At 43.0% G+C, this 25,135-nt stretch overlaps 1 protein-coding gene across 5 annotated transcripts in view; it reads left to right on the forward strand.

Annotated features, from left to right (window-relative positions):
• ADAMTSL3 (ADAMTS like 3) overlaps nucleotides 1–25,135 on the forward strand; it is a 398,206-nt gene that overhangs the window by 232,609 nt on the left and 140,462 nt on the right. For all 5 annotated transcript variants that reach the window (XM_075558058.1, XM_075558055.1, XM_075558056.1 and 2 more), the window contains exons 10-15: nucleotides 12,574–12,685; nucleotides 18,671–18,809; nucleotides 19,894–19,944; nucleotides 20,520–20,724; nucleotides 22,260–22,407; nucleotides 24,896–24,980. In XM_075558058.1, the coding sequence (XP_075414173.1) occupies nucleotides 12,574–12,685; nucleotides 18,671–18,809; nucleotides 19,894–19,944; nucleotides 20,520–20,724; nucleotides 22,260–22,407; nucleotides 24,896–24,980 (740 nt within the window). The remainder of the gene's footprint in view (nucleotides 1–12,573; nucleotides 12,686–18,670; nucleotides 18,810–19,893; nucleotides 19,945–20,519; nucleotides 20,725–22,259; nucleotides 22,408–24,895; nucleotides 24,981–25,135) is intronic.

Here is a 25,135-nt window from a genome sequence, read left to right on the forward strand (position 1 = left end):
TTGAAGACATAGAATAAGGGAAGTACTGCCAGCCATCTAAACAGATGCGTTTGAAAAATGTTTCCAAGAATGAAATCTCAGATTTGACAAATGTATTAAGTGCAATGGAGAGTACTTTGAAGGTGATAAGGTTGTTTTGTAAAAAAATTAAATATATACCGGTAACTTTGAAAAATAATTCTGTTTTTTTGGGGGGAGAGTACTCCCTCATATATGATATAGCCATGCATTTGTTTAGTTCTTTTTAAAGTTGTTTCAATACTATTTCAAAGTGAATGTCTTGCACCTGTTTTAAAATTTGTTTGTGAGATTTTGCTGTTTCCTATTTTAAATATTTTTCTAAATACTATCTCTTTTTCCCATTTCCATTTGTTTGTTGCTTGTATATTAAACTTTTGTTTTTACTTGTCTAATAAAAGTTACTGTGTTCCCATTATAAGTACTAATAGCTTGTCGATTGGTTCTTCTGGATCGTAGGCCTGCCAATTTATGACATCTGCAAGTAATATCAGTTTTGTTTCTTCTTTCTCCCTCTCACAATTTTTTTCTTGTTATATTGCACTATTTAGAGCATCTGGTACAATGTTGGCTAGAAGTGGTGACAGCAGGTATGGTAGTCATTATTTTCATTTCAGGAAAAAAGCTTTATATAATTCATTATTGGATAGGATACCTAGTGTATTTTTTAGACATTTTTGTAGACATTTTTATCTGATGAAGGAAACGTTCTTTTTCTTATTATATAGTAGGATGCTTTTACGGCATTTTTAGAGATAATGTTTTCAATATTATTTTCCCTTTTAATATGATGAATCATATTTATTTTCAAATGTTTAATTGTGTTCATCTTCCTGGAATATGCCCTACTTGGCCATAATATATAATTATTTTTATATTTTCTTTAAAAGTATTTAAGTTTTTGAGTATTGATATTTTCTCAAATCTGTGCTTACGTCCCCTTATTTCTCTTGGACTGTCTTTGCCACATTTTCATATTTTATACCGGCCTTAGGAAGCAAGCTGGAAAGAATCCCCTTGTTTCCTATTCTCTGCAAGACACTGTGTCCAATTGGTGTTATTTCTTCTGTAAATATTTGGGGAAATTCACCAGGAAATTTTAAAATTATGTATTCAAGGTCTTCAAATTATACAGGACTACTCCAATTTTCTATCTTTCTCTTGTATTGGTTTTTATAAATTATGGTCTCAAAGAATTTGTCTATTTTAACTAACTTTTAAGTTATATGCATAAATATGTTTGTAATATTGTCTTATTTTCTCTTCAGTGACTGCAGGATCATGTTCGTTCTTTATATTAATTAGTTGTGTCTTTTCTGCTTTTTTTAAAATTAGTGTGTTGGACAATTGTAATAAATCTTCATCAAAAGAACTTTGGGTTTGTAACCCAACCTTTTATTGTACTCTTTTCTCAATTTCCTTCCTTCTGCTTTCTCTCGTTTCATCCCAAACCCAAAAGGATAAGCCCACTGCTATTGCGTTTACTGTAACTTATTACTAGGCTCCTCTGGGGCTGTAAATCTCTAGAACACTAGATAGCCTCATCTTTCTCCCCTAGAGGGGCTGGTGGCTTCGAACTGCCAATCCTGTGGTTAGCAGTTCAACGCTTACCCAAACATACTTGTATAGTGTTCATTTTCTAACTTCTTAAGATGATGAATGTTCAGATTAGTGATTTACTTCATTTCCTTTTGAATAACCTTTGCACTTATGTCTGCATATTTCTGTCAAATATCGCTTATATTTCACTCTACATTTTCTTTTTCTTTTGTTCACTCTGCATTTTCTAATGGAAACATTTTCCTGCATCATTCTGTTAAATGTTTTTGTAACTTTCATAATGCGTATTCTTTAATTTACAGATTATTCAGAAGTGTAATATGTAGCATTTTCCAGGGACCTCTCATTAGTGATCTAGAGCTTAATTTTGCTTTGTTCCAAGAACATACTCTACTATTTCAGTTTTTTTAAGTTATTATTTGCTTTATAACTCAGTATGTAGAATAGGGTATATATTTAGTAAATTATTGAATATATATATATATATATTCAATATATGTCAATTTGGTCGTGTTGGTTCATTGCTTTATTAAAAACGGCATTTGTATCTGTTTATTCTAATAATTACCAGGAGAGCTGGGGCAAAACTACTACTATAATGTGCATTTGCCTAATCCTCTCTCCCCTGTCAGGTGCTGCATTACATTGTGAGGCTCGGTCATTAGTTACATTCAAATTTAGAATCATCAAGGCTCTCTGATAGCTTGACCTTTTGGTCATTGTGTTACTATTTTCTTTCAATATCTTGACAATGTCTGTCTACTGCCTTCTGTCTTCCACTTATTCTGTTGAGAAGTCAGTTGTCAATGTTTTGTTCCTTAGATGGTAATGCTGTTGTTCTGTTGTCTGCTTTCCAGGGTTTTCTCGTGTTTACCAGTTTACCTATGATGGGATTAGTTGCATTCTTCGTCTTTAATTTACTTGAGGTACATGGTGCTTCATGAACCTGTGGTTTGATATCTATCATAAATTTTGCAAGATTTTCAGTTATTACTTATTCACATATAGTTTTGTCTCATCACCTCTATACTGTGTTTCTGGAACTACAAATATACTTATGTTAAGATACTGTCTTTTATACCACATGTCTAATTTCTCCTTCTTATGTATCATTTTACTGATCTTCATATCAGGTGTTGCTGACCCAAGGTTTAACCCATATCACCAGCAAGGAGACCTCTGTTCTTATTCATAATCATTTATTCCTGTGTTTTGTTGGAACGCAGCCATGCTTACTCATGGGTGTATTGTCTGGGGCTGCTTTGGCATTGCACCAGCAGAGCCGAATGGTTGCCATAGAGACGGTAGAGGCTGTAAACCTAAAACGTTTATTACCAGCATCTTACAGAAAATATTTGTTGGTCCCTTGTCCCAATCTACTGTTGAACTCACCCATTGAACTATTGACTTCCACACTGTAGTTTTCATTTCTAGAATTTCCATTTTGTTGTTCTTACAGTTGCTTGTTTTTTAGCGTCATTCTCCAACTTGATTTTCCTTTCATGAAACACTTCAAAACAAATCCTAAGGCAACTCCCCCACACACCCCCCCCCAAAAACCCCTATTGGCCAACACTGGTGATTTATGACCGTGGCAATGTCGGAAGACACTGCTAATCCCTTAAGCATAGAAGCAAGGTAGGATGCCAAAGCCAGGTTATGGGATGTTGTCGTGGTAAACTTAAGTTTTTATAAGTTAATATCACCTACTGGATTTCTTACAAATTTGCTTATAATGTGTTTTTCTACTTTTTTGTTAAATTCTATTCTTTTTGTGCCTAGTTTTTTTTTTTTTTCATTTGCTGGATGATGTGCTTAGAATTAGAGTCTTAAATTAGTTCTGCTTCAGAGGCAGGTAAGATCTGGTCACCTTCATTCAATCAGGGATTTAGCTTAGGTATTTGGATCTGGGTTTCATGAATTTGGGGAGTTGGTCTATTTCCAATTCACCCTTCTTGCTAGGATAGAGCCACCTGCAGTCCCAGCTGAGAGCCTACGTGCTGGTCCGTGCCTCTGGCCTGGGGAGCTCTGAAACTCATTTTCGTCCCTCAAACCCCATTAGCAGATGGCATGTCTAGCAGCCGTTTATTCACCGTGCGCAAATTGAAAACGACCTTGGGCAGAAATGTGGTAGTAAAAGGTGAAAATATTTTCAGGTTTTCATTGTATTGGGGATTTTAGCCTTATGAATTCAGACTATCGTCATACTTCCTGATGACTTCAAATAAAAAGTGTTCAATATATTTTATGCAGTATTTTTAGTTATTCTTGCTAATTGGGTCCATCAAAAACATGACTTCTGCTGTGCCAAGAAGCAAACTTTTGAGATATAAATCATTTTATTGGGGCTTGTACAACTCTTAGCACAATCCATCCATCCATTGTGTCAGGCACATTTGTACATGTTATCATTATCATTTTCAAAGCATTTTCTTTCTACTTGAGTCCTTGGTATCAGCTCCTCATTTTTTCCCTTCCCTCCACCACCTTCCTTCCCTTCCTCATGAACCTTTGATAGTTATAAATTATTATTATTATTTTTCATGTCTTGCACTGTCCGATGTCTCTCTTTACCCCCTTGTCTGTTGTCCATCTCCCTTGGAGGGTTATAGGTAGGTCATTGTGATCGGTTACCTCTTTCTTTCCCCACCTTCCTCTTCCCCTCCTACTCTCAATATTGGTCCCAGAGTTTATCTGTCCTATATTCCCTGTGTTTCCAGATCTTTAAAAAAAAATCATTTTATTAGGAGCTCATACAATTTTTATCACAACCTGCACATACATCCATTGTGTAAAGCACATTTGTACATTTGTTGTCCTCATCATTCTCAAAACGTTTGCTCTCCATCCAAGTCCCTGGCATCAGGTCCTCATTTTTCCCCTCCCTCCCCATTTCCCCCTCCCTCGTAAACCCTTGATAAATTATAAATTATTATTTTGTCATATCTTGCTCTGGCCAATGACTCCCTTTACCCACTTTTCTGTTGTCTGTCCCCCAGGGAGTAGGTCACATGTAGATCCTTGAAATCGATACCCCCTTTCCAACCCACCCTCCCTCTACCTTCCCGGTATCGCCACTCACACCACTGGTCCTGAGGGGATCATCCGCCCTGGATTCCCTGTGTTTATTTTTCATCATTGCTACATCGCACCCTGACTGGCTCGTCTCCTCCCCAAGATCCTTCTGTAAGGAGATGCCCAGTGGCCTACAAATGGGCTTTGGGTCTCCACTCAACACTCCCCACCTCATTCACTATGATAAGATTTTTTGTTTGGATGATGCCTGATACCTGATCCCTTTGACACCTTGTGCTCGCACAGGTTGGTGTGCTTCTTCCATGTGGGCTTTGTTGCTTCTGAGCTAGGTGGCCACTTGTTTACCTTCAAACCATTAAGACCCCAGACACTATATCTTTTGATAGTCGGGCACTATGAGCTTTCTTCCCCACATTTGCTTATGCATCATTTGTCTTCAGTGGTCGTATCAGGGAAGGGAGCACACAATGATATGATTGTTTGTTCTTTGGTGCCTGATAACTGCTCCCTTCAGTACCTCGTGGTCACACAGGCTGGTGTGCTACTTCCATGTGGGCTTTGTTGCTTCTGAGCCAGAAGGCTGCTTGTTTACCTTCAAGCCTTTAAGACCCCAGACACTATATCTGATAGCCGGGCACCATCAGCTTTCTTCACCACATTTGGTTGTTCACCCACTTTGTCTTCAGCGGTTGTCAGGAAGGTGAGCATCATAGAATGCCAATTTAATGGAATAAAGTCTTCTTGCATTGAGGGAGTACTTGAGTGGAGGCCAATGTCCTTCTGCTACCTTCATTCTAAACCTATAAATATATGCACATAGATCTATTTCCCCATCCTCGTGTGTAAATATATTTGCATATATACATCTATTTATCTAGAACTCTACAAATGCCCTTTGCCACCTAGCTCTTTCCTCTATTTCCTTTGAATTACCTCCAGTCCCCCTATCATGCTCAGAACCAACCAGGGTTTCAGTAATTCCTCTTGGTTACATTACCCTTGATCATGCCCTACCAGGCCTCCCACACCCTCCTCACCACCGATTTGGATTGCTTGTTGTTCCCTTGTCCCTGGGTTTATTAACACCACTACCTTTCCCCCCAACCTTCCTCTCTCCCATGTCCCCGCAGGACTGTCAGTCCCGTTGTTTTCTCCTCCAATTGTTCATCCAGCCTATCTTATTTAGACAGACCTGTGGAGATAATAACATGCACAAAAACAAGACAGAGCAAAACCAAGCAACAATATACAACAAAACAACTACAACAACAAACCAATGACAAAAAAAACCCCAAAACACAACAAGAAAGAAAAGCTTGTAGTTAGTTCAAGGATTGTTTGTTGGCCTTTAGGAGTGTTTTCCAGTCCAAGACTTTAAGACCCCACGCCCTGGCCCCAAAGTCCACCTTCAGCATTCCCTGGGGACCTTGCCACTCCATTCCCCTGCTGTTCTGTGTACCCCCTTAATGTTTTGCCTCAGTGTGGCGGGATCCGATCGGGTGCAATTCCCACACTGTGACTCTGGTGTTGTCCCCATAGGGCTATGGGCCAGGGAGGGGCGTCATGTCTCATAGTGGGGCCGGCCATGTGGTACTCTCTGTCGACTGGCTGCTCTAATTGGGAACATCGACCTCATGGCCCACTCTCTCCTCCTCCCCCTTCATCTGCTCCCGTGTGCTCTGATCAGATAAATCCCTCTTCCGGAGCTGTAGCTTCAGTGCTGTCCTTTGAAATAAATTCTTCTGAGGGGAGGGACAGATGTCCACTTAGTTAGGGTTGGTGTCGACCCCCCAGACCTCTCCACTGGTTCCCTACTCCACGCCGGCATGTTGCCTTCACATCTTGGAGCACTGGGTTGAAGTCTGGTCCCTCTTTCCCTGTGGAGACACAGATAATACCCTCCCCTTGGGTGGGTTAGAGCCCTGTGTCCCCTCTACCCTTTTCTTTATTATTATTATTATTTTCCTTTTCCCCGCCTCCTCTTTAGTTGTCTGCCATGTGTACCCCTGTATTTGGTCTGGTCCCTGCCATATTACCTGGTCCTCACCCCAGGGATGTTTGTATATCGTAGCTTTTTCCCTTTGCCTCTTTGGCCTTTTTTTTTTTTTTAAGCTTACCTCAGCACCCTTTGAAGTCTTTCTATATTTAAGTCAATGCTATCTTGAGGTCTGCTTTCTCTTTTTTGCTCTCTGGGTGAGGTTGTTCTATGTGGTGCTCTCTTATTTATTCTTGGTGAGTGTTGATCTTCTGCCCATGCTGGGTCGGCAGGGATCTTTCGTAGGGCTGGGTTTCTTCTAACGTATTCTTTGAGTGTTTCCTTGTCTGGGAAGACTCTTACTTCTCCATCTATCTTCATCGATAATTTGGCTGGGTAGAGTATTCTTCGATTTGCATTGTTTTCCTTCAGATTTTGGAATATGTTACTCCACTCTCTCCTCTTCTTCATAGATTTTGCTGATAGGTCTGAGCACATTCTTATTTGGGAACCTTTATGTGTGATTGCTTGTTTCCCCCTAGCTGCTCTCTTGATTTTTTCCTTTTCCTCAAAGTTGGATAATTTAACTATTATGTGCCTTGGTGACTTCTTCTTGGGATTCAGTCTGCTGGTTTCTTTCAGCCTCCTGAATGGTTGCCTGGTTTACTTTCATTAAACTGGGGAAGTTTTCCTCCAAGAATTCTCTCACTATTGTTGCAGATGATTTCTTTGTTGTGTCTTCCTCCGGTAAGCCAATAATTCTTACGTTGTTCCGCTTCATAGCATCAGATTTTAGCTCTTAAGTTTTCTTCAGCTTCTCTGATGATCTTATTAGATTTTTTTTCACATTTGTTAAAGTCTGCTTGGCTGTCCTTCAAGTGCAGTTCTCTGATTCCTCCAGTCACTTCTCGAGGTCCATGTTTCTGCTACTGGTTTTTGTTATCTCTTCCCTAAGCTCCTGTATTTCCCTTTGGTTTATGACTTTTACCTATTCTATCATTTCATCCTTTTTCTGTATTGTTTCCCTCATATCCTGTATGACTCCAAGGAGCATTCTGAAATTTTCTTTCTGTGGCAGCTCAATGTCTGCTTCTATGCATGTCATAATGTTCAGTACATCTTCTGCTATTGCGTTTTGTTTCCACCATTTTTTCATTAAGGTCATTGGGGTTGATGGCTGTTTGGGTTGCATTGTTTTAAAGGAGCCAGCTGCCATTTTCCAGGGAGTTGAAGAGCACTGGCTCTCTCTGGGAGACTTGTAGGAGTGCTTCTTCAAACTGCCTACAGTTAATTTCACTTTGGAATTAACCTACCACTTTATCCTCCTGTGGCTTCCCTCTCAGGGGAGTGCCCCAGAAGGCAGGTGGGTTGCCTGCTTTGGTGTTGCAGAGGTTGGGCAGAGGTTCCTGCAGCAGCTTGGAATGTTGAGAAGTGTTGGCCGAGCTACCCTAAGACCCCAGGCACACAGGCAGGAATTCCCTGTAAGATGTGCAGAGTATCCCCTGGTGAAGGTCAGCAGGGCCTTTCCCAGCCTCGGGCTAGCTATATAGGATGGCGCTCACCTAGCTGGGTGTGGCCCAGGCGTAAATGCCCTAGGCTAAGGGGAGTGGGCTGGAGGTTAGAGGTAGTGTGTGAGAGACCAAGAAAGAGACAAAGAGGAGAAAAAAAGTTTAAAAGCAAGCCAGCTGAGCCTGTGGAGGGCGGGGGAGGGGGGATATAGTGAAGAGATGGAAACAAATGCAACAATGTAGCTGAATCCTCATCTGGCCAGTGGAGCTGCAAAGGTTTAGTCCCTGCTCCAAGGCAGCAGTGGCAAGTTGTTGCTGTGGTGACAAAAGGCCGAGGGGGAGCACAGAGAGGAGATGGAAACAAGGCCAACAATGTAGCTGAACCTCATCCCTGCCTGTGGAGCTGCAAGGGTCCAGTCCCTGCCCTGGGGTTGGGTGGTGGCAAACTGTGGCTGTGTTGAGACAAAACTGCCCTACAGGCTCCAAATGGTCCCCAGCTCCAGCAGAGACAGTGGCGGGGTCAAGGTCAAGTCCCAGCCAGCCTCCACTGAGGTAAGCCAAAAGCCCCCAGCCCCTCAAAACCCCGTGGATCTGTACCTACTTATTATGATGCTCCTCCTGTGTTCCCGCAGTGTTGAATTTCCCTCTAAGCAACGCTCATGGGCTGAATTCTATGGAGTCCCTCTAGTATGTGTTGCTCCGTCACCATCTTCCCCGAAGTCCCTCTGTTCCCAGCTCTTATCTGTACCCATGTATGTGCTCTGGTCTAGCCAGATTTGTAAGGTAGAATTAGGGTCATGGTAGTCGGGGGGAGAAAGCATTAAAGAACCAGAGGAAAGCTGAGGTTTCATTGATGCTATACTGTACCATGACTGGCCCATCTTCTCCCCACGTCCCTTCTGTAAGGGGATGTCCAATTGCCTACAGATGAGCTTTGGGCTGCCACTCCACACTGCCCCCCTCATTCACATTATGATTTTTTGTTCTGTGTCTTTGATGCCTGATACCTGATCCCATCAACACCTCATAATCTCACAGTCTGGTGTGCTTCTTCCATGTGGGCTTTGTTGCTTCTCATGTGGGCTTTGTTGCTTGTTTATCTTTAGGCCTTTAAGACCCCAGGCACTATATCTTTTGATAGCTGGGCACCATCAGCTTTCTTCACCACATTTGCTTATCTTTTGATAGCTGGGCACCATCAGCTTTCTTCACCACATTTGCTTATGCACCTGCTTTACCTTCATTGATCATGTTGGAACGTGAGCATCATGGGATGCCAATTTAATAGAACAAAGTGTTCTTGTGTTTAGGGAGTACTTGAATAGAGGTACAATGTCCATCTGCTTCCTTAATACTAAAGTTATAAATATATATACATAGATCTACTTCCCTCTGGTTACATATAAATATATTTACATATGTACATGCCTGTATTTAGATCTCTATAAATGCCCTTTGCCTCCTAGTTCTTTCCTCTATTTCCTTTTAGTTTCCCCTTGTCCCACAACAGTCAAGACTATCAGTCTTCATTTGAGTTTCAGTAATTCCTCTCAGTTACATTGCACTTGATAAAGCCCTACCAGACCTCCTATGCCCTTCTTGCCATTGATTTTTGGTCACTTGTTGTTTCCTTGTCCCTGGGGTTTGTTAACACCTACTTCCTTTCCCCCACCTTTCCCTCTCCCATGTCCCGCCAGAACTGTCCTCCGGCTTTCTCCTCCGGCTTGTTTTTCCCACCTATCTTATTTAGATAGACATGCTGCGATATAATATGCACAAAAACAAGACTGAGAAAAACAAAGCAACAATAAAAAATAAAACAATAGCTCCCACAACAACACAACAAAAGCCAATGACCAAAAAAAAAAAAAACACGTCAATAAATAGTTCAAGGTCTATTTGTTGTCCTTTACAAGTGTTTTTCAGTCGAGTCTGATGGGGTGCCATGCCCTGGTCCCAAAGTCCATTTTTGGTATTCCCTGGGGACTTTGTTGCTCTGCTCCCCTTGCTGTTCTTTGCATGCCTTTCGTGTTTCGCTTCAGTGTGGTGGGGTCAGAGCAAGCACAGTTCCTGCCGTGTGCCCCAGTGTTGTCCCCTGTAGTGCTATGGGTCAGTGAGGAACATCGTGTCTCATGGTGGGGCTGGCCCTATGGTCCTCTCTGTGCATTGGCTGCTATGAACAGAAATAACTTCCTCAGGTCTGGGTGGGCTAGGATGTACTTCACTCTTTTCCCCTCCCCCCTTGTTGGCTCCTGTGTGCTCTGATCATCCACAGCCCTCTCCTTGAGCTGTAGCTTCAGTGCTGTCCTCTGAAATGAATTCTTCGGTGGGGGGGGGGCTACAGGTGGGGGGAGTGTTCACTTAGTTGGTAATGGGGATGGCCACTCAGGATTCTCTATCGGGTCCCTGCTTCATGTCAGTGTGTTGCGTTATTGTCTTGTAGCACCGGTGGAAGTCTGGTCCCTCTTTCCTTGTGGAGATATAAACAACACCCTCCCCTTGGCTGGGTTAGTGCCCTGTTCCCCTGGCTACTGATGTCTCCCCACCCCCCTCCTTTTTAATTGGCTATCATATGTATCCCTGGGTTTAGTCTGGCCCCTGCCATATTTCCTGAACCTCACCCCAGCAATGTTTGTATATAGTAGCTTCTTCCTTATGCCCCTTTTGCATTTTTGAGCTTACCTCAGCAGATTCATGTTGCATTTGTCCTTTTGTGCTCAGCTTACTTCGCTTAGCATAATTTCCTTCAGTTCTTCCCATGCAGTGATGTGCTTCATGCATTCATCACTGCTTTTTAGGGATGCATAGTACTCCATTGTATGGATGTACCACAGTTTTTTAATCCATTCATCTGTTGATGGAAATTTAGGTTGTTTCCAACTCCTTGCAATTGTGAACTGCACTGCGGTGAACATTGGAGCACAGATATCTGGCTGTGGTCTGTTTCTTGCCTCTCCTGGGTATGTGCCCAGTAAGGGGATTGCTAAGGTGTATACTAGTTCAATTTTCATCTGTTTTAGATATTGCCAAATTGATTTCCATAATGACTGTATATACCTACAGGTCCACCAGCAGTGGATGAGAGTTCCTCTCTCTCCACAGCTTCTCCAACACTTGTTACTTTCTGATTTCTTGAATTGGACTATCTTTGAGGTGGTATCTCATAGTTGCTTTAATTTGCATTTCTCTTATGGTTAGAGATCTGGGACATTTTCTCATATAATTATTGGCCCTTTGGATTTCTGCCCTTGAGAAACTCATGCTCAGGTCCTTTGTCCACCTCCTCAGTGGACCATTGGTTTTTTTCTTGTTGTAAGTTAGCAGAGTTTTGTACATTTTAGTAATAAAGCCTTTGTCTGATGTGCCATTGCTAAAGATGTTTTCCCATCCTGGGGTTTCTCTTATTGCTCTCTTGGCAGATTCTTTTGATGTACACAAGTGTTTTATCTTTAGTATATCCTACTTGTCAATTTGTGCCTCCTCTGTGTTTGTGTCCTTCACTATTCCAATAGCCTCTGTATTCCCTGAGTCAACGTTCTCAGATTTGTTCCAATTCCCTTATTGATAGTCCTAATAGTTTGGGGTTTTACCTCTAGGTTTGTGGTCTGCCTTGAGTTTGTCCTTGTGCATGAAGGAGGTAGGCGACTTGCTTCATTTCTCTGCAGATGTTCAGTTTTTTCTAGCACCATTAAAGAGGTATTAAAGAGGGCACCTGGAGGAGCATAACTTTTTGCAAACTTTTCCATATCTTATTTTTGATTGTTTTTCTTTTTGTAGTGCATTTAGGAAATTTCCTCCGTTCAGTGATTAGTTACATCATGAAGAAAGGGAAAAAGTAAGGTGGGAACCCGCAATTTGAGAAAAAGGCCCTGGAAGTAATCTCTAACTCTGGATATAATTGCTGGTCACCTTCAGCAGTGTCCCTGTCCCTTGTAATTAAGTAGCAGAATACTCATATGCAAATACTTTATATTTTTCACACATGTGAAATTGTGCAGTGGTGCCTTCAGAAGAATCTTCTAAAAGACATTACTGTTAAAATTTTAAGAATCTTACTTACATGTCATATTATAGACAAAACCAGATTAAGCTTCAGTATGCACTTCACAGGAATTAAAATCAAATGCATCTGGGAGAAAAATAATGTTGACAGGAAAGCCTTGCTTCCTCCTTTAGAACCCAGTCATAGACATCGATTGCCTTGGGGCGGGGGGGAGCTGGTGGGAGGGTATGGAGGGAATTACTCCAGGGAGATTTGTTGATGACTTCTTCAACTCCCATTTATGACAAATCTAAATGCAATGATATCACCTCTTGAAGTCCTTGGCATCCTGTGTCTTGTAGTCTGATATATGTGATATATATGATATATGTGAAGTTGTCGATATACTTAAATTAATTTTGTCTTATGTTGAAAGGTATGGAACTCACTAGTTCATTGTATGCAAATGTGTTACCACAGCTCTCTCTTTCCAGACCAGGTACACAGTGGCCAAAGACAGCGTGGTCCAGTTCTTTTTTTACCAGCCAATCAGTCATCAGTGGAGACAGACAGATTTCTTTCCCTGTACTGTGACATGTGGAGGAGGTGAGCCACTGATTCCCTTCAGGAATACTTAGAACTCGGAGTTGGTAATTGCACGTTGACATTGTTGAAGCTGATTTGAAGTTCAATGTAGTACTTAGAGATGTCTAATCACATAGCATATTACTCAGCTGCTGGAATGCATTCATTTTCCTGAATATGGATCGGCCTTTATTCTTGAAGACAGGCAAAAAGCTAGTCTATCTCTCCTCCAAATTAAAATAAATAAATAAAGCAAAAACCCAGCTCCATTTCTATCAAGTCCATTCTGACTCTCAGTGACGCCCTGTGTCACAGAACAGAACTGCTCTGTAGTGAGTTCTTGACTTCAATCAGAAGCAGGTGGAGCCTTTCTTCCCTGGTGCTTCTGGGCATGTTTGAACCACCCACCTTTCGGTCAGTGGTGGAGTGCAAACTGTTGGCATCACTTGGCTCTGGAAAATCTGAGAAGCAAGGAGGTCAACTGATTGCCTAGTTTGATCAAGTCCATGTAAGCGTTGGCCCTAACAGATAGGGGTTTCCCCACACCCTCCCCAGTTGTGAGAGGATAAACCAAAAAGAGACAGGGTATCTACTGCAAGATTGGGGAGAACTCTTGTTTGTTTGTTTTTTTTGCTTAAGGTAGGCTTGGAACCAAGTGTAATCCAGGCCTCACACATGCTCTTCCTATCAACGAAACATTGTATGATCAGGAGCACATGGTGACCCCCCCTGGAGCAAGTGAGGAGTTGACCAGCAGCCAATGTCAAGATAACTCTCTTCTGCCCTGAAATTTTAAACTGAAGAGTGAATAGTGGTCAGCAAGTGCCAGCTTTAGCACCATGAGTTAGAAGAATCACTAGAAAGACTTACGTTGAGTCCTTAAGAGTACCAGGCACTGTTTACTGAACATTCGCTAAGTACCAGCTACATGCTACACCTGTTTCTGCACGCAGGTCTATGGAAGGTTTTATTTTTTTATCATTGATTTATGTGTAAGGAGTCTCTAAGGCAGACCATTGCTAACATGCTCACCTGCTAACCCAAAGATTGGAGGTTGGAGTCCACCCAAGGTGCCTTGGAAGAAAGACCTGGAGATCTCCTTCCCAAAAGGCAGCCTTTGAAAACTCCACAGAGCACAGTTCTCTGACCTACAGCAACTGGTTTGTGTGCTTGTTTGCTTATTTGCTCTTAATGCAGGGTGAGACTGAAGCTTCGAGAGGGTAAGGGACATACTCAAGCTTACACAGCTAATAAAGGGCTCAGTCAGAACCTTTAATTGACAGCTCTGGCTGATGTCAATTAAAGCCCAACCTCAAATGACTTTGCTCTTGTGTCTCCACTGGGCTGCCTCCATGGCATCTGCTCCTGTATCTGGGACTTGTCAGGGTACAGATTTTTCTGAAGAGCTAGAAGTAGTCCTCCTCCTTCAGTCCAGCTCCTCAAAGCCCAACCTCATTTTTCCTCCAGGGCTTCAGAATATCAGATCACTCCCAGAGCTAGAAATTGAACTTGTCTCTGTCCTTTTTTCTCATGTATGTTAAGGAGGCTTCCTTGGCCAATATCACATTTCAGAAAAGATGCCCCTGAAACAAGGAGCTCTTCTGGTCTCCTGGTTACAGGTGGGGCTGCTAGCCACAAATTCTTCACTTTGAAACAACCAGCCGCTCCTTAGGAGAAAGATGGGGCTTTCTACTCCCCTTCAGAGTTACATTCTCAGAAGCTCACAAGAACAGTTCTACCCTGACCTATAGGGTTGCCATAAGTCAGCATCTACTTGATGGCGGTGAGTTTGGTTTGGCTTTTAGAGGCCCTGAGATAGATTTCCTCTGAAACCTGGCTGGTAGGTGCCCTTGTGTGACGTACTGCAGAACCTAGAACCCAGGGAAACCTGAGAAGGAAAGAGAGACGGGGTTTGGGGGGCTGAATAGAGCCTCAAAAGGAAAACATAAGAAGAATGTTTCCAATTTCCCAGTTAATTCTTCTGAGGGCCAGGCTTGGGCCCACACACCTCTTGATTATGGTTGTACACCAACTGTTCTCAAAATGCTGCTTGGAGCCCAGCAACATCAGCATGCCCTAGGCACTAGTTCGCAATGCAAATTTCCATATCTTACCCCAGACATACTGAGTCAGAAAATCAGAAGCGTAGTTTTCTGTGCTTCCACAAGCCTTCTGGGTGATTCCTGTGAAGAATCAAGTTGAGAACCACCCTTCTTCAGAGCAGTCTCTCTGGATATCAGCTGTGCTTATATTCCCAAACCAGTTCCCAGTGGGTCAACTTTGGCTATGGCATCCCGAGGTGTCTCAGCGTGGACCCGTGTACCATAGGGATTTCACGACTGACGCTGTTGTAGATGGCCAGACCTCGTCTGAGGTGTCTCCGGATAGAAGCAAACCGATTGACACCACCCAGGGACCCAGTAGCTTATCATCTGCACTCTTTTTGCCATATCGATGCCACGAGTGTTCTATTAATCTATTTAAGATATTTGTCAGGTGTTAAAAACAAAACTTAAACAAATTCATGAAACAATTTTATATTACTATCCTAACTGGACAATGGTCATCTTTTTCCATAAATAGCACACGGACACAAAAATAAAAACAATGACAACAAACGCTGGAGTAGATGGCCCGCAAACCTGTGCGGTATTTGCTGTCTGTTCTGTCAGAAACGAGCAATTCCAGTTCCCCCTGAAGGCGACACTGTGTTTTATAGAATCGTATAAGCCTTTTCTGAAGCACAGCACTTTCAGATCTTTGAGTCACTGTTTTGCTAGCAGGCTGTACGAGTAATAATTCTTAAAAACATCTGACCTTGCTTAAAGCTGGCTGAGGTGACACACTGCTTGGAATTGAGACGATGGGCTAGGCGAGCCCAACAAGTCTCCCCAAACCTAGGCCTCCGAGCTTTTTTTTTTTTTTTTGGCTAATCCTAGTCTCCAAAATGTACTGGCCAACATTTCTATCAAGAGGCAGCATGGCCTAGAGGACGTGTCGAGTTGGAGATCAAGGCTCTGGATTTTCTTCTTGGCTTTGCCACTAATTAGCTCTGAGACATTTTTGAGCTTAAGTCTTTCCATCTGCAAATTGGACTTAAAATAGTCCCCTGACAAAGTTGTTGGGGGACGAAATGATATTAAGCACATCAAGGAACACGGTTTGGCAAGAAGCAAGCACTTGGGAAATAGCTGTTATGTCAGAATCTAAACCTGAAGTTTGTTTAAAATTTTTCTCTGAGAATCTGTCAGAGCTACAGAGGCCACAGTGCTTCAGTTGCATCTTGTTGCTTGCAGTCTCAGTTATGCTGCTGATGTGTTAGGTCAACGTGAACCCTCACAGCAGGACAGGCCTCCACGCACAGACTCATATTTTATACCCAGAAGCAGAATCCCAACACCTTCCAGCCAGGTGGCTCTAGGGCTCATGATTCTAAGAAAGACAAGAACCTGCTCATGTACCCCCAAAGCAAAGAGCCAGCGGTACCTTTATAGTCTTACAAACAAAACCCAAAGAACACATGGCTCTTTGTTTCTGCTGTATTCTCCAGCACTCATGCACAGTCAGAAAGACTAACACGTAAGCCAAAACAGACAAATAATACATACATACATACATACATACATACATACATACATACTCACCCAAACACCCCTCTGCTTTGGGAGGGTTATTCTACTGGGAGGTTCTCCTTAGTTCTGTTGATCCCATTCCTGGGAGGAGTTTCCCGGAGTGAAGTGCCCGTGGAAAGACACAATTGGTCCTGCAGAGCTGCATCAGAGCACCTAGCCCCGTGTTTGTCGCCACAGGTAGCTGTGCCTGTGGGAACACAGGGAGACTGTAGGCTGCCACAGGGTGCCCCTGGAGCCTGCCATTTTCAGCACACTGGAAGAATCGCAGAACTTAATTTTTTTTAAAGTAATATATTGAGGGGCAACAAATTGATCCGAGTGGACAGAGTCGAGCGGCTCCATCAATGTCAACAGAGGCAGATGGCCGCCTCGTTCTCCTGAGGAGGGGCTGGTGGGTCAACCGCTGGCTTTTGGTTAGCATCCGAGTGCTTTGCCACTGGGCCACCGCCTCTCCCTTGTGGAGAGAGAATTTCCCTGATTTCTTTCACTTTTCGTGATTTCTGAACTCCCATTAAATGAAGAGGAAAAACAATTGTCTGTCCCCAAATGATAAACAACCTGTAATGCTACCTGCTTCCTTCTAGAAAGAAGTGTGTGTCCACTTAGAAGGAATATTTTCGCTGACTTGAGAAACTGTCCTCTCTTTCTGCACTTAGACGGGGGTGGGCGTGCGGAGAAGAGCACCGACAAACACTCACAGGAGTGCATTACCCAGATGTAATTATAGCCGTTATCAAATCTGCATGTTAGTACAATGGCATGTTGGAACCTTTTGGGTAATCGGGAAAATTAGTCTGTTGGTCTGTCAAGTCCCTTGGGTATTTGGGTGGGCTGCACGAGTCTTGTCTGATCAGGGTTGTGGGACCCTTGAGACCAGTACGGCACTGATTGGAGGTTGCCCTTGCCCTTGCCAATGCTGTATGATATTGTAGACCTTCTGGCAGATTTGGGCACCAGAGTCACATTTTATTGATTCCATTTGGATTTCCATTCTTGTGGTTTCGACCTTGCTTTTTATAACACATCCTAATAGGTCTTTTGATAAGCAGCCCACACCCCAGCCGTATCTTGTACAAAGCTGTCTAGTGGTTGAGAAAATCAGGTTCCTCTAGGCACCTAGGCCTTTATGTAGATCTTAGACCTTTAGACTAATTGGTTAAATATTTAAGCTTCATTTGTGTTTGTGTAGAGTGAGAAGCTGGAGGCGGTTGTCACTTTTTAGAAGAATTAGTTCTATTTTTTGAAAAATGTACTTAAAAAAATTTTTAAATTTAACATTATACTTATGCAGTGACAGGAAACCTGGAATTAGATCTTTCAGGAAGTACGAGTGTCGCTTTGTAAGTTGTGTTTTCACTCTACAACACTCCTCTATTTGGAATGTGCACATTCTTCAGAAACTGTATAAATTAAATCGAATCAGGAATAAGTCTTCATTCCTTTCCCATTTGATGGCCTGTGGGTTAGGGGAAAGGGGCTCGGGGCTAGGAAAATGGATTTTGTTCACCCCTATATAAACCTGTGTTAGGCCATGTTCACAAGCAACAAATCCAGTGATACTCATATATGTATGTAAAAGAATGAACTTGATTTTATATCAAGAAGTAGTTATATGTCAATAAAACATGCCAGCCCAGTCCAGCTCAAGTTGATAAGTCTGATATTAGTCCTCACGTCCCTCTTCAGATGACCTTCAAGGAGCCAGATTGACAATGATCACAAACATAGCACCATTGCAAAGACAGCGCAGCATCCAGCAGGGTCTGAGTCTATGGTGTATAGGCGCAGTACGGGCTGGAACTGACCCGACATGGCACCTGACAGTGGCCACTGTGTAACATGCTCAGTTGCTAACTGAAAGATTGGGCCTCCGAGTGCACCCCGAGGCACTTTGGAAGAAAGACCTGGTGAGAACTCAGCAAAAAAGCTTTAGGGGAGCTCACTTCTAATGTGAAACACATGGAGTCCACAGGAGAGTCCCGTCCACCCGGTGGCGTCTGCTGTTATTGTAACATTTGAGTCACCTGGATCGCGGGCAATTCAAGTAGTGGTTTTCAGTCCCAGCCACGCATGTCAATCGCTTTAACATCACCTGGAATCTTTAAAAAAAAACAAAAACAACACCACTCATTTTCTGGACCCCAGCCACAGAGCTTCTAACTTAATTGGACTGGGAAGGGTCTTGAGCTTTGATACATATGACAAGCTGCCCATGTGAGTCTGCCGTACAGTCAGAGTTGAGAACAACTCAGTGAAGACTCTTGGAAGAGTCGGTGGGGGTGGGGAGGAGAGAGTGCGTGCGTGGCCAGAAATGGCTTTGCCAAGTCCAGAGGAAACAGTCGCCATCTTCAGGCTTGCCTTGTCTCCCCTTTAGGCTATCAGCTCAATTCTGCGGAGTGTGTGGACATCCGCTTGAAGAGGGTGGTTCCTGACCACTACTGCCATTACTACCCTGAAAATGTCAAACCCAAGCCCAAGCTGAAGGAGTGCAGCATGGACCCCTGCCCTTCCAGGTGTGAATTCGGCCCCTCGGTCTAGACAGAAACAGATCAACCGCCCTCAGCCCGATCCGTCTCTACAGGGCGGCCTCCAGCTCGCTTCCTAACTAGTGACAGGTGTCTGTGGTCGCGTTCCTCTCCAGGCTGATAATAGACATTGGGACGCATTTGCTCCTCAGGGCACTCATGGCCTGCCTCCCCCTGGAACTGGGCCACGTGTCCATGTACTGTGGATGCTTAAACTTGTTATAATGAGTCCTTTAGAGCCTCCCCAGCTGAGTCGCTTCTTCCAACCACAACGTCAGGCCATCTGACAGTCATCAATATCCGCAACCCACTGTTTTAGCTTTTCAACCGGGTCACCCATTGCCAGGGTTGGACTATTGAAGTGTTCATATTAAATTCAGTATAAATAATGCATTGTGCAAGGAAGTAGAAAGTTTTCATGCCGAAGCGGAAAAGCTATGCATAAACTATCCTGTTGTATAATTTAGTACCTGCTGACTTGGATTGCCTGGGGAAGTTTCCTGGCTTTACTACAGTATCTTAAAATAACAGCATAATATCAAGTCCCAGAATCCCCCAGGTGTCTGCCAGCTGGCTAAGGCAGAGATGCGCAAGTGGAAAAGGAAGCAATCTCAGTGGATTTCATTTCCTATCACTAAACTGCTCATTTCCTGTCATCTCAATGGAGCCTAATTGTTAATAGGGACCTTTTTGAAGAACAATTTTTCTGAAGCAAAATGGTTTCCTGAAGACCTACTATATGTCATTGCATTCATATGCAGTTTATATGTTTGATCAGAACAACTTTTTGCATGATAAATAGCAATGAGCCATGTATCTGGATTAAGAAAGTGGGTTTTCTTTGATCAATAAATACCACTAGTTCAGTTTTCTACATTTTCACTTAGAACTGGGATGGTGGTGCCATATATTAATACTTGGGATATTGAGTTTTCCATTTGAAGAAGTTTCCTCTTGGGGTGTCCAGTCTATGTTGATCAAAGAATAAATGGGTTGGTTGATTTTCTTTTGTAGTGATGGATTTAAACTGGGTGATTTTTAGATGATATTCTGACAGTAATTTCATTTGTAGTGATGGATTTAAGGAGATTATGCCCTACGATCACTTCCAACCGCTGCCTCGGTGAGTCACACGTGTCCTTCTTTCTGTTTTGGGTAATTAACGCAAGCAGATTGCAAAAGGAGTCCCCCGAGTGGTTCAAATGCGTAAGCACTCACCTACCAGCGAAACAGCCGGCAATTTGAACCAACGCAAAGGTGCCGCGCAAGAAAAACCTGGCGAGCTACTCCCCAAATAGCACCCTGCAAACCCTGTGGCGCGATTCTCCATTGCAGCACATAGAATGGCCCTGAGTCACAATGGCTTGCCAGCCACTAACAAGAATACAGAGGAAGGTCAAGCATTGCAAGTGCTAAAAAATTGGAACCCCTTCTACCTAGACCGCAGATGACTGGGGCGGCCCTTTATGACTTTGAGTCTCTCTGATGTTCTAGTAATTCTGTCTGGACAGACTCTTCCATTTCAGAGACTCTCGAGATTGTACGTAAGAATAAGACTAAGATCCAGGATTCTGGGGTTCTTTCAACTGAGCCACAATTGTGTCCTGAGGAAATAGCTCCTGTGACTATCTTTGTATACTTGAAATGCACAAACAAACAAGCAAATGAATAATGTGTTTTTATTTGTTTGCTTTTGAGCTGGGAACATAATCCTTGGACCGCGTGCTCAGTGTCCTGTGGAGGAGGGATTCAGCGACGTAGCTTTGTGTGTGTGGAGGAGTCCATGCACGGAGAGATACTACAAGTGGAAGAATGGAAGTGCATGTACGCCCCCAAGCCCAAGGTTATGCAAACTTGTAATCTGTTTGATTGCCCCAAGTGGATTGCAATGGAGTGGTCTCAGGTAAGGTGTGGGAACATGCCTCTCTATGAAATCTCAGGTTTCTTTGACTATTTTGCTACATGCCTGAATGTGCTGAACATCCTGGAAGATCTAAAGTCATATATGAACGTGGTCCCTCCTTTCTAAACAATTAGGGAAATAATTGGAGGACAATGTAAGAGACCTTGAGTATCAGTAGTGGTAAAAATAATTAACATTAAAGATTATGGCCTGTCTCGAAGGACCCATTGTTAGAACAGAGTTGACCAGTAGTCTTTGCTGTATTGCTTCCCAAGTCCTTGACACATAGTAGATTTTTGACAAGTGACAGGCCATAGACAAAATCACTGTGGCTGAGCAGGGCATGGCCCAGCCAAGGAGAGGCAGGAATGACATGGACTGACTAGAAGTTGCAAGGGCCCTAACTCAACTAGTCTGAGAAGAATTCATGTTACTAAGAATCGGAAGAGAAGATGGAAATGTTGGTGTTGAGATGAGAACTGTCCTTGATCCAGGATTTGATTACTACAAAGCGTGTATGGTTTTTGTTGAAAGTAATTCATGTGTTATATCTTAAATCAATGAGTTGAGATAGACAAGTGTTGGAAAAGACTGACAGCAGACAGTTTAATGGCAAGAAGCTTCGAGAGCAGTCACTGAGCCATCAGAGAGTGGGAACTATGTGACCTTTGAGCAAGATCTTTAGGTAGTGAACTTGTTCTTCACTCACCTGTTTAATGCATATGAAGCTGTTGGCCTGTGTGCGCTCTGGGAGGAGCAGGGAAATCACATGTGCAAGGCCATGCCTGACCTGAAGCAAGTGCTCAAGGACCCCGAGCCTTCCCAGGGGCTTTAGGGGTATGCTATTTATACTGCCTGGGGCTGACCTTTGAAGAATAGGAAAACCTGTCAGCACTTTACAAACCTTCACGGGGAAAAGTTACATGATCTATTTATTCATTTGAATTGACAGATACACCTCTAATATATTGACTTATATTTTTGATGGACTGTTTGCATGACATCGATTTGACACGAGCAATTTCTATAAACAGAGTAGAACAAAAATTCAGTCTTTCCTGTAGTGTGGTGAATCCAAATTTAATTTTTTTTACTCATAGTCTAGAAATGTTGCTTTCATTTTTACAAATCGATTTTGACAATGTCATGTAAATTTGAAATCAAATTTAGGATGGCCTTGTATAATTTCTTTCATATTTGGGCTATAAAACTTCAAGACATTTTTATTTGTCTTGTGCTGTGATCTCATCTTAGACACTCTTGGCTGTGGATCTTAGAAGGAATCTGTTACTAAGGAGGGATCCAGAAGTAAAAGAATCGCAGAAAGTCATCCCCACAGTCTTCTAACCAAACTCCCTGCCACTGCGTCGATGCCAACAGATAGGGTCCTTGGACTGTATTTAACGTTTATCCCTAAATTATCTGTATTGATATTCATGGAGGCCAGTGGCTTTCCTTTGCTCATGATACTTTAATATCATCGTGTATCCCTTCTTGTAAAAGGCTGTCGTTTCCTTCTTTATTTCTCTGTGAAGTGCACAGTGACTTGTGGTCGTGGGTTACGTTACCGGGTGGTTCTGTGCATCAACCACCTTGGAGAGCATGTTGGGGGCTGCAATCCACCACTGAAGCTACACATCAAGGAAGAATGCATCATCCCCATCCCGTGTTATAAACCAAAAGGTAAGTTGATGGTGCATTTTAAATGCAAATCAAATGGTGTTTTCCAGATCTTATTTTACTGTTGCAGCCTTTCTACTTCAACTCTATTTTTAACTTCCTTTTAGAGGAGTCTCGGGGCCATAGAGTGCTTGGCTGCTAGCACAAATGTTCAAACATACCCAGCAGCTCCACAGCAGAAAGACCTGGATGGGTATATATGATTTGCTGCTCTTGAAGGAAATCTGAGCTCCTGCTGTCTCAGTGGTGCCCCAGTGGCATAGTGGCTATGTGTTGGGCTGCCAACTACAACATCAACAGTTCAAAACCACCCTTTGCTCCTCTGGGGAAATACTAGGATTTGTACTCCCATGAAAGAGTTACAGTCCTGGAAACCCACAGGAGCAGTTCTACCCTGTCTTATGTGGTTACTCTGAATCAGCATTGAGTCGATGGCCATGAGTTTTGAGTTGTCTCGGGATATAGTGACCAGTTCCTATCTCTCTAGCTTTGTTCTAATATTTCTTGGTGGACATAAAAAAATTGTTGAAGCCCTGCATTGAGAGAGAGAGAGAGAGGTTGAGCAGGAGAAGAAAGAGAACACAGAACAGAGCAGGAGGTGACAGTAAGTAGGGGAACACAGGAGGCATTTAGCTTCCGAAGAAGAGCTCATGCTTCGTTTCTGCAGTGCTTGGTGCATGGGTCCGCTAATTTCTTGAGGCAACCAACTCTGGACTTTCGTTTCTTGAGGGAAGACCAGTGTAGATCTTCTAGGGAAGAACAATCACGTCTTAGTGCCTAACCAGGAAGGAATGAAGGTTTGCAGTGCCGGATCTTGATCTTCAGACACATTTAGGGTTTCTCGCGCAGTTCCCCTTGTCCCTCGTGAATTGGAAGACATGGATCGCATTCATATTTTCTTAGATACATACTCTTCCCCTGTATTGTCTCCATGCCTGGGACTAAATGTGAGAGGCCTTAAAAAAGATCACAGAAAACTGAAGCAAAGGATAATAGACTGTTCCCAATAACAGTGTTCTAACGGTTTTATTGGCACTTCATCCACACGGCATTACAATTCAATAATTCAATCACATCAAGAAGAGTGGGATAATAATCGCCACAATCAATTCTAAGACATTTTCTTCTTCCTCAGACTCGTTGTTATTCACATAATTATTTCGTATAACTGCGGCAAAATATACACAACAAAACATTCTCCAATTCAACAACTTCTGCATGTATAATTCAGTACCACCGATAACTTTTTGAAGGCCTTTGGATTTCTTTTATTTTTTCGAAGTGGAAAAAGATTATTTCTGGCTGCTAGTCAGAGTCTGCCTTAGTACTTTAGAGGGATCAGGGAGCTCTGCATTATAGCTGGGCTCATTATCCATACAAATTGCCTTAATTAATTATTCAACCAGGATTTGTTCTACCATGTCGGCATGGTGTACACACTGATAGTATAATAAGTCCATGTTCCTGCCGGGCGCCCTCCAGGAGATTATTGACTTAGATCAAGCCCACGTGGAGGAGCAGGACTGACTCATTGCTTCTCTGTGCTATGACCTTTGGAGGAGTGCATCACCAGTTCTTTCGCCAGGTCAGGTGTACCTGCCTTCCTGTTAGTTACCAGCACGAACGGTTGTGCCCCCGGGCTTTTCACGGGAATCCACAGAGAAGACCGTTCTCCTCCCTTGTGCATTCCGTGGCTCTTGGCATTTTCACAGCCATTTTTTGTGTGGCTGTGGTTTGCTCAGGGAGCCCTGGCAGCTTCGTGGGTTACAACTCCCGCTAAGGTCAGCGAGTTGAAACTGCAGCCCATGCGGCTTTCTGCTCCCATAAACCCAGGAGGGCAGCTCTGCCGTGTCCTATAGGGGTTCTCTGAGTCAAAATGGACTCCATGGCAATGGGGTTTGCTTTCGTGGTTTCTCCAAAGCAGCTCAGAATTACTTGCTGTCTCCCTTCATTTCCCCCTCTGTCAAAGGAAAGAAAGGAGCACCGTCTTGCTCATACATTCCCATTAGCATGGGTAGCCATCCCTCTCAGCAACTCTAACAAGAATAAAGATTTGAGAAAGCCGTCCTGTGGCTTCTCTCACACTGCCCTCCCCACTTCCTAAACCGCCATGTTCGTGCTGTTCTCTGCCAATTTCTGCACTCAGTGGGCAAGGCGAATCTGTGGCCAAAGCCAGCAAGACAATATGATTGAAATGGAGAAAACATGCAAAAGCACCGATTAATAGCACACACTTCCCTGCTAACTCGGAGAACACATCCAACAGCGATGCCTTGGAATTGACTGGGTTGCAGTGTGCAAATTTGCTCATTAAAAACCATGGCAGATATTTTGGGTTCAAGCCAGAGTTTACTTACTGTATTGTGCTAAAAGGCAGAAGTCGCATTTCAGAAATGTTGCTACATTAGTAATAACAATCATGTATCCAGATCCTTCATGATAATAGTAACGATGCTCATTTTTTAAGTTCCTGGTTTGTTTTTCTTCCTAGAAAAAAGTCCAGTGGAAGCGAAGTTACCTTGGCTTAAACAAGCGCAAGAACTAGAAGAGACCAGAATTGCAACAGAAGAACCCACGTGAGTCCAGGAACTTTGATGGGAGTAATCGGGGCATAGCCAGTTAACATGATATATGTAATTTTTGTACTCATTGGAGTACAGTGATACATTTAGTTTCCAAATGACCTGGATTTTTAGACTCTAGAGAGCTTGAACTGGCTAGAATTCTTCTT

The sequence above is a fragment of the Tenrec ecaudatus genome, chromosome 9, assembly GCF_050624435.1.
Source record: "Tenrec ecaudatus isolate mTenEca1 chromosome 9, mTenEca1.hap1, whole genome shotgun sequence".
NCBI lineage: Eukaryota > Metazoa > Chordata > Mammalia > Afrosoricida > Tenrecidae > Tenrec > Tenrec ecaudatus.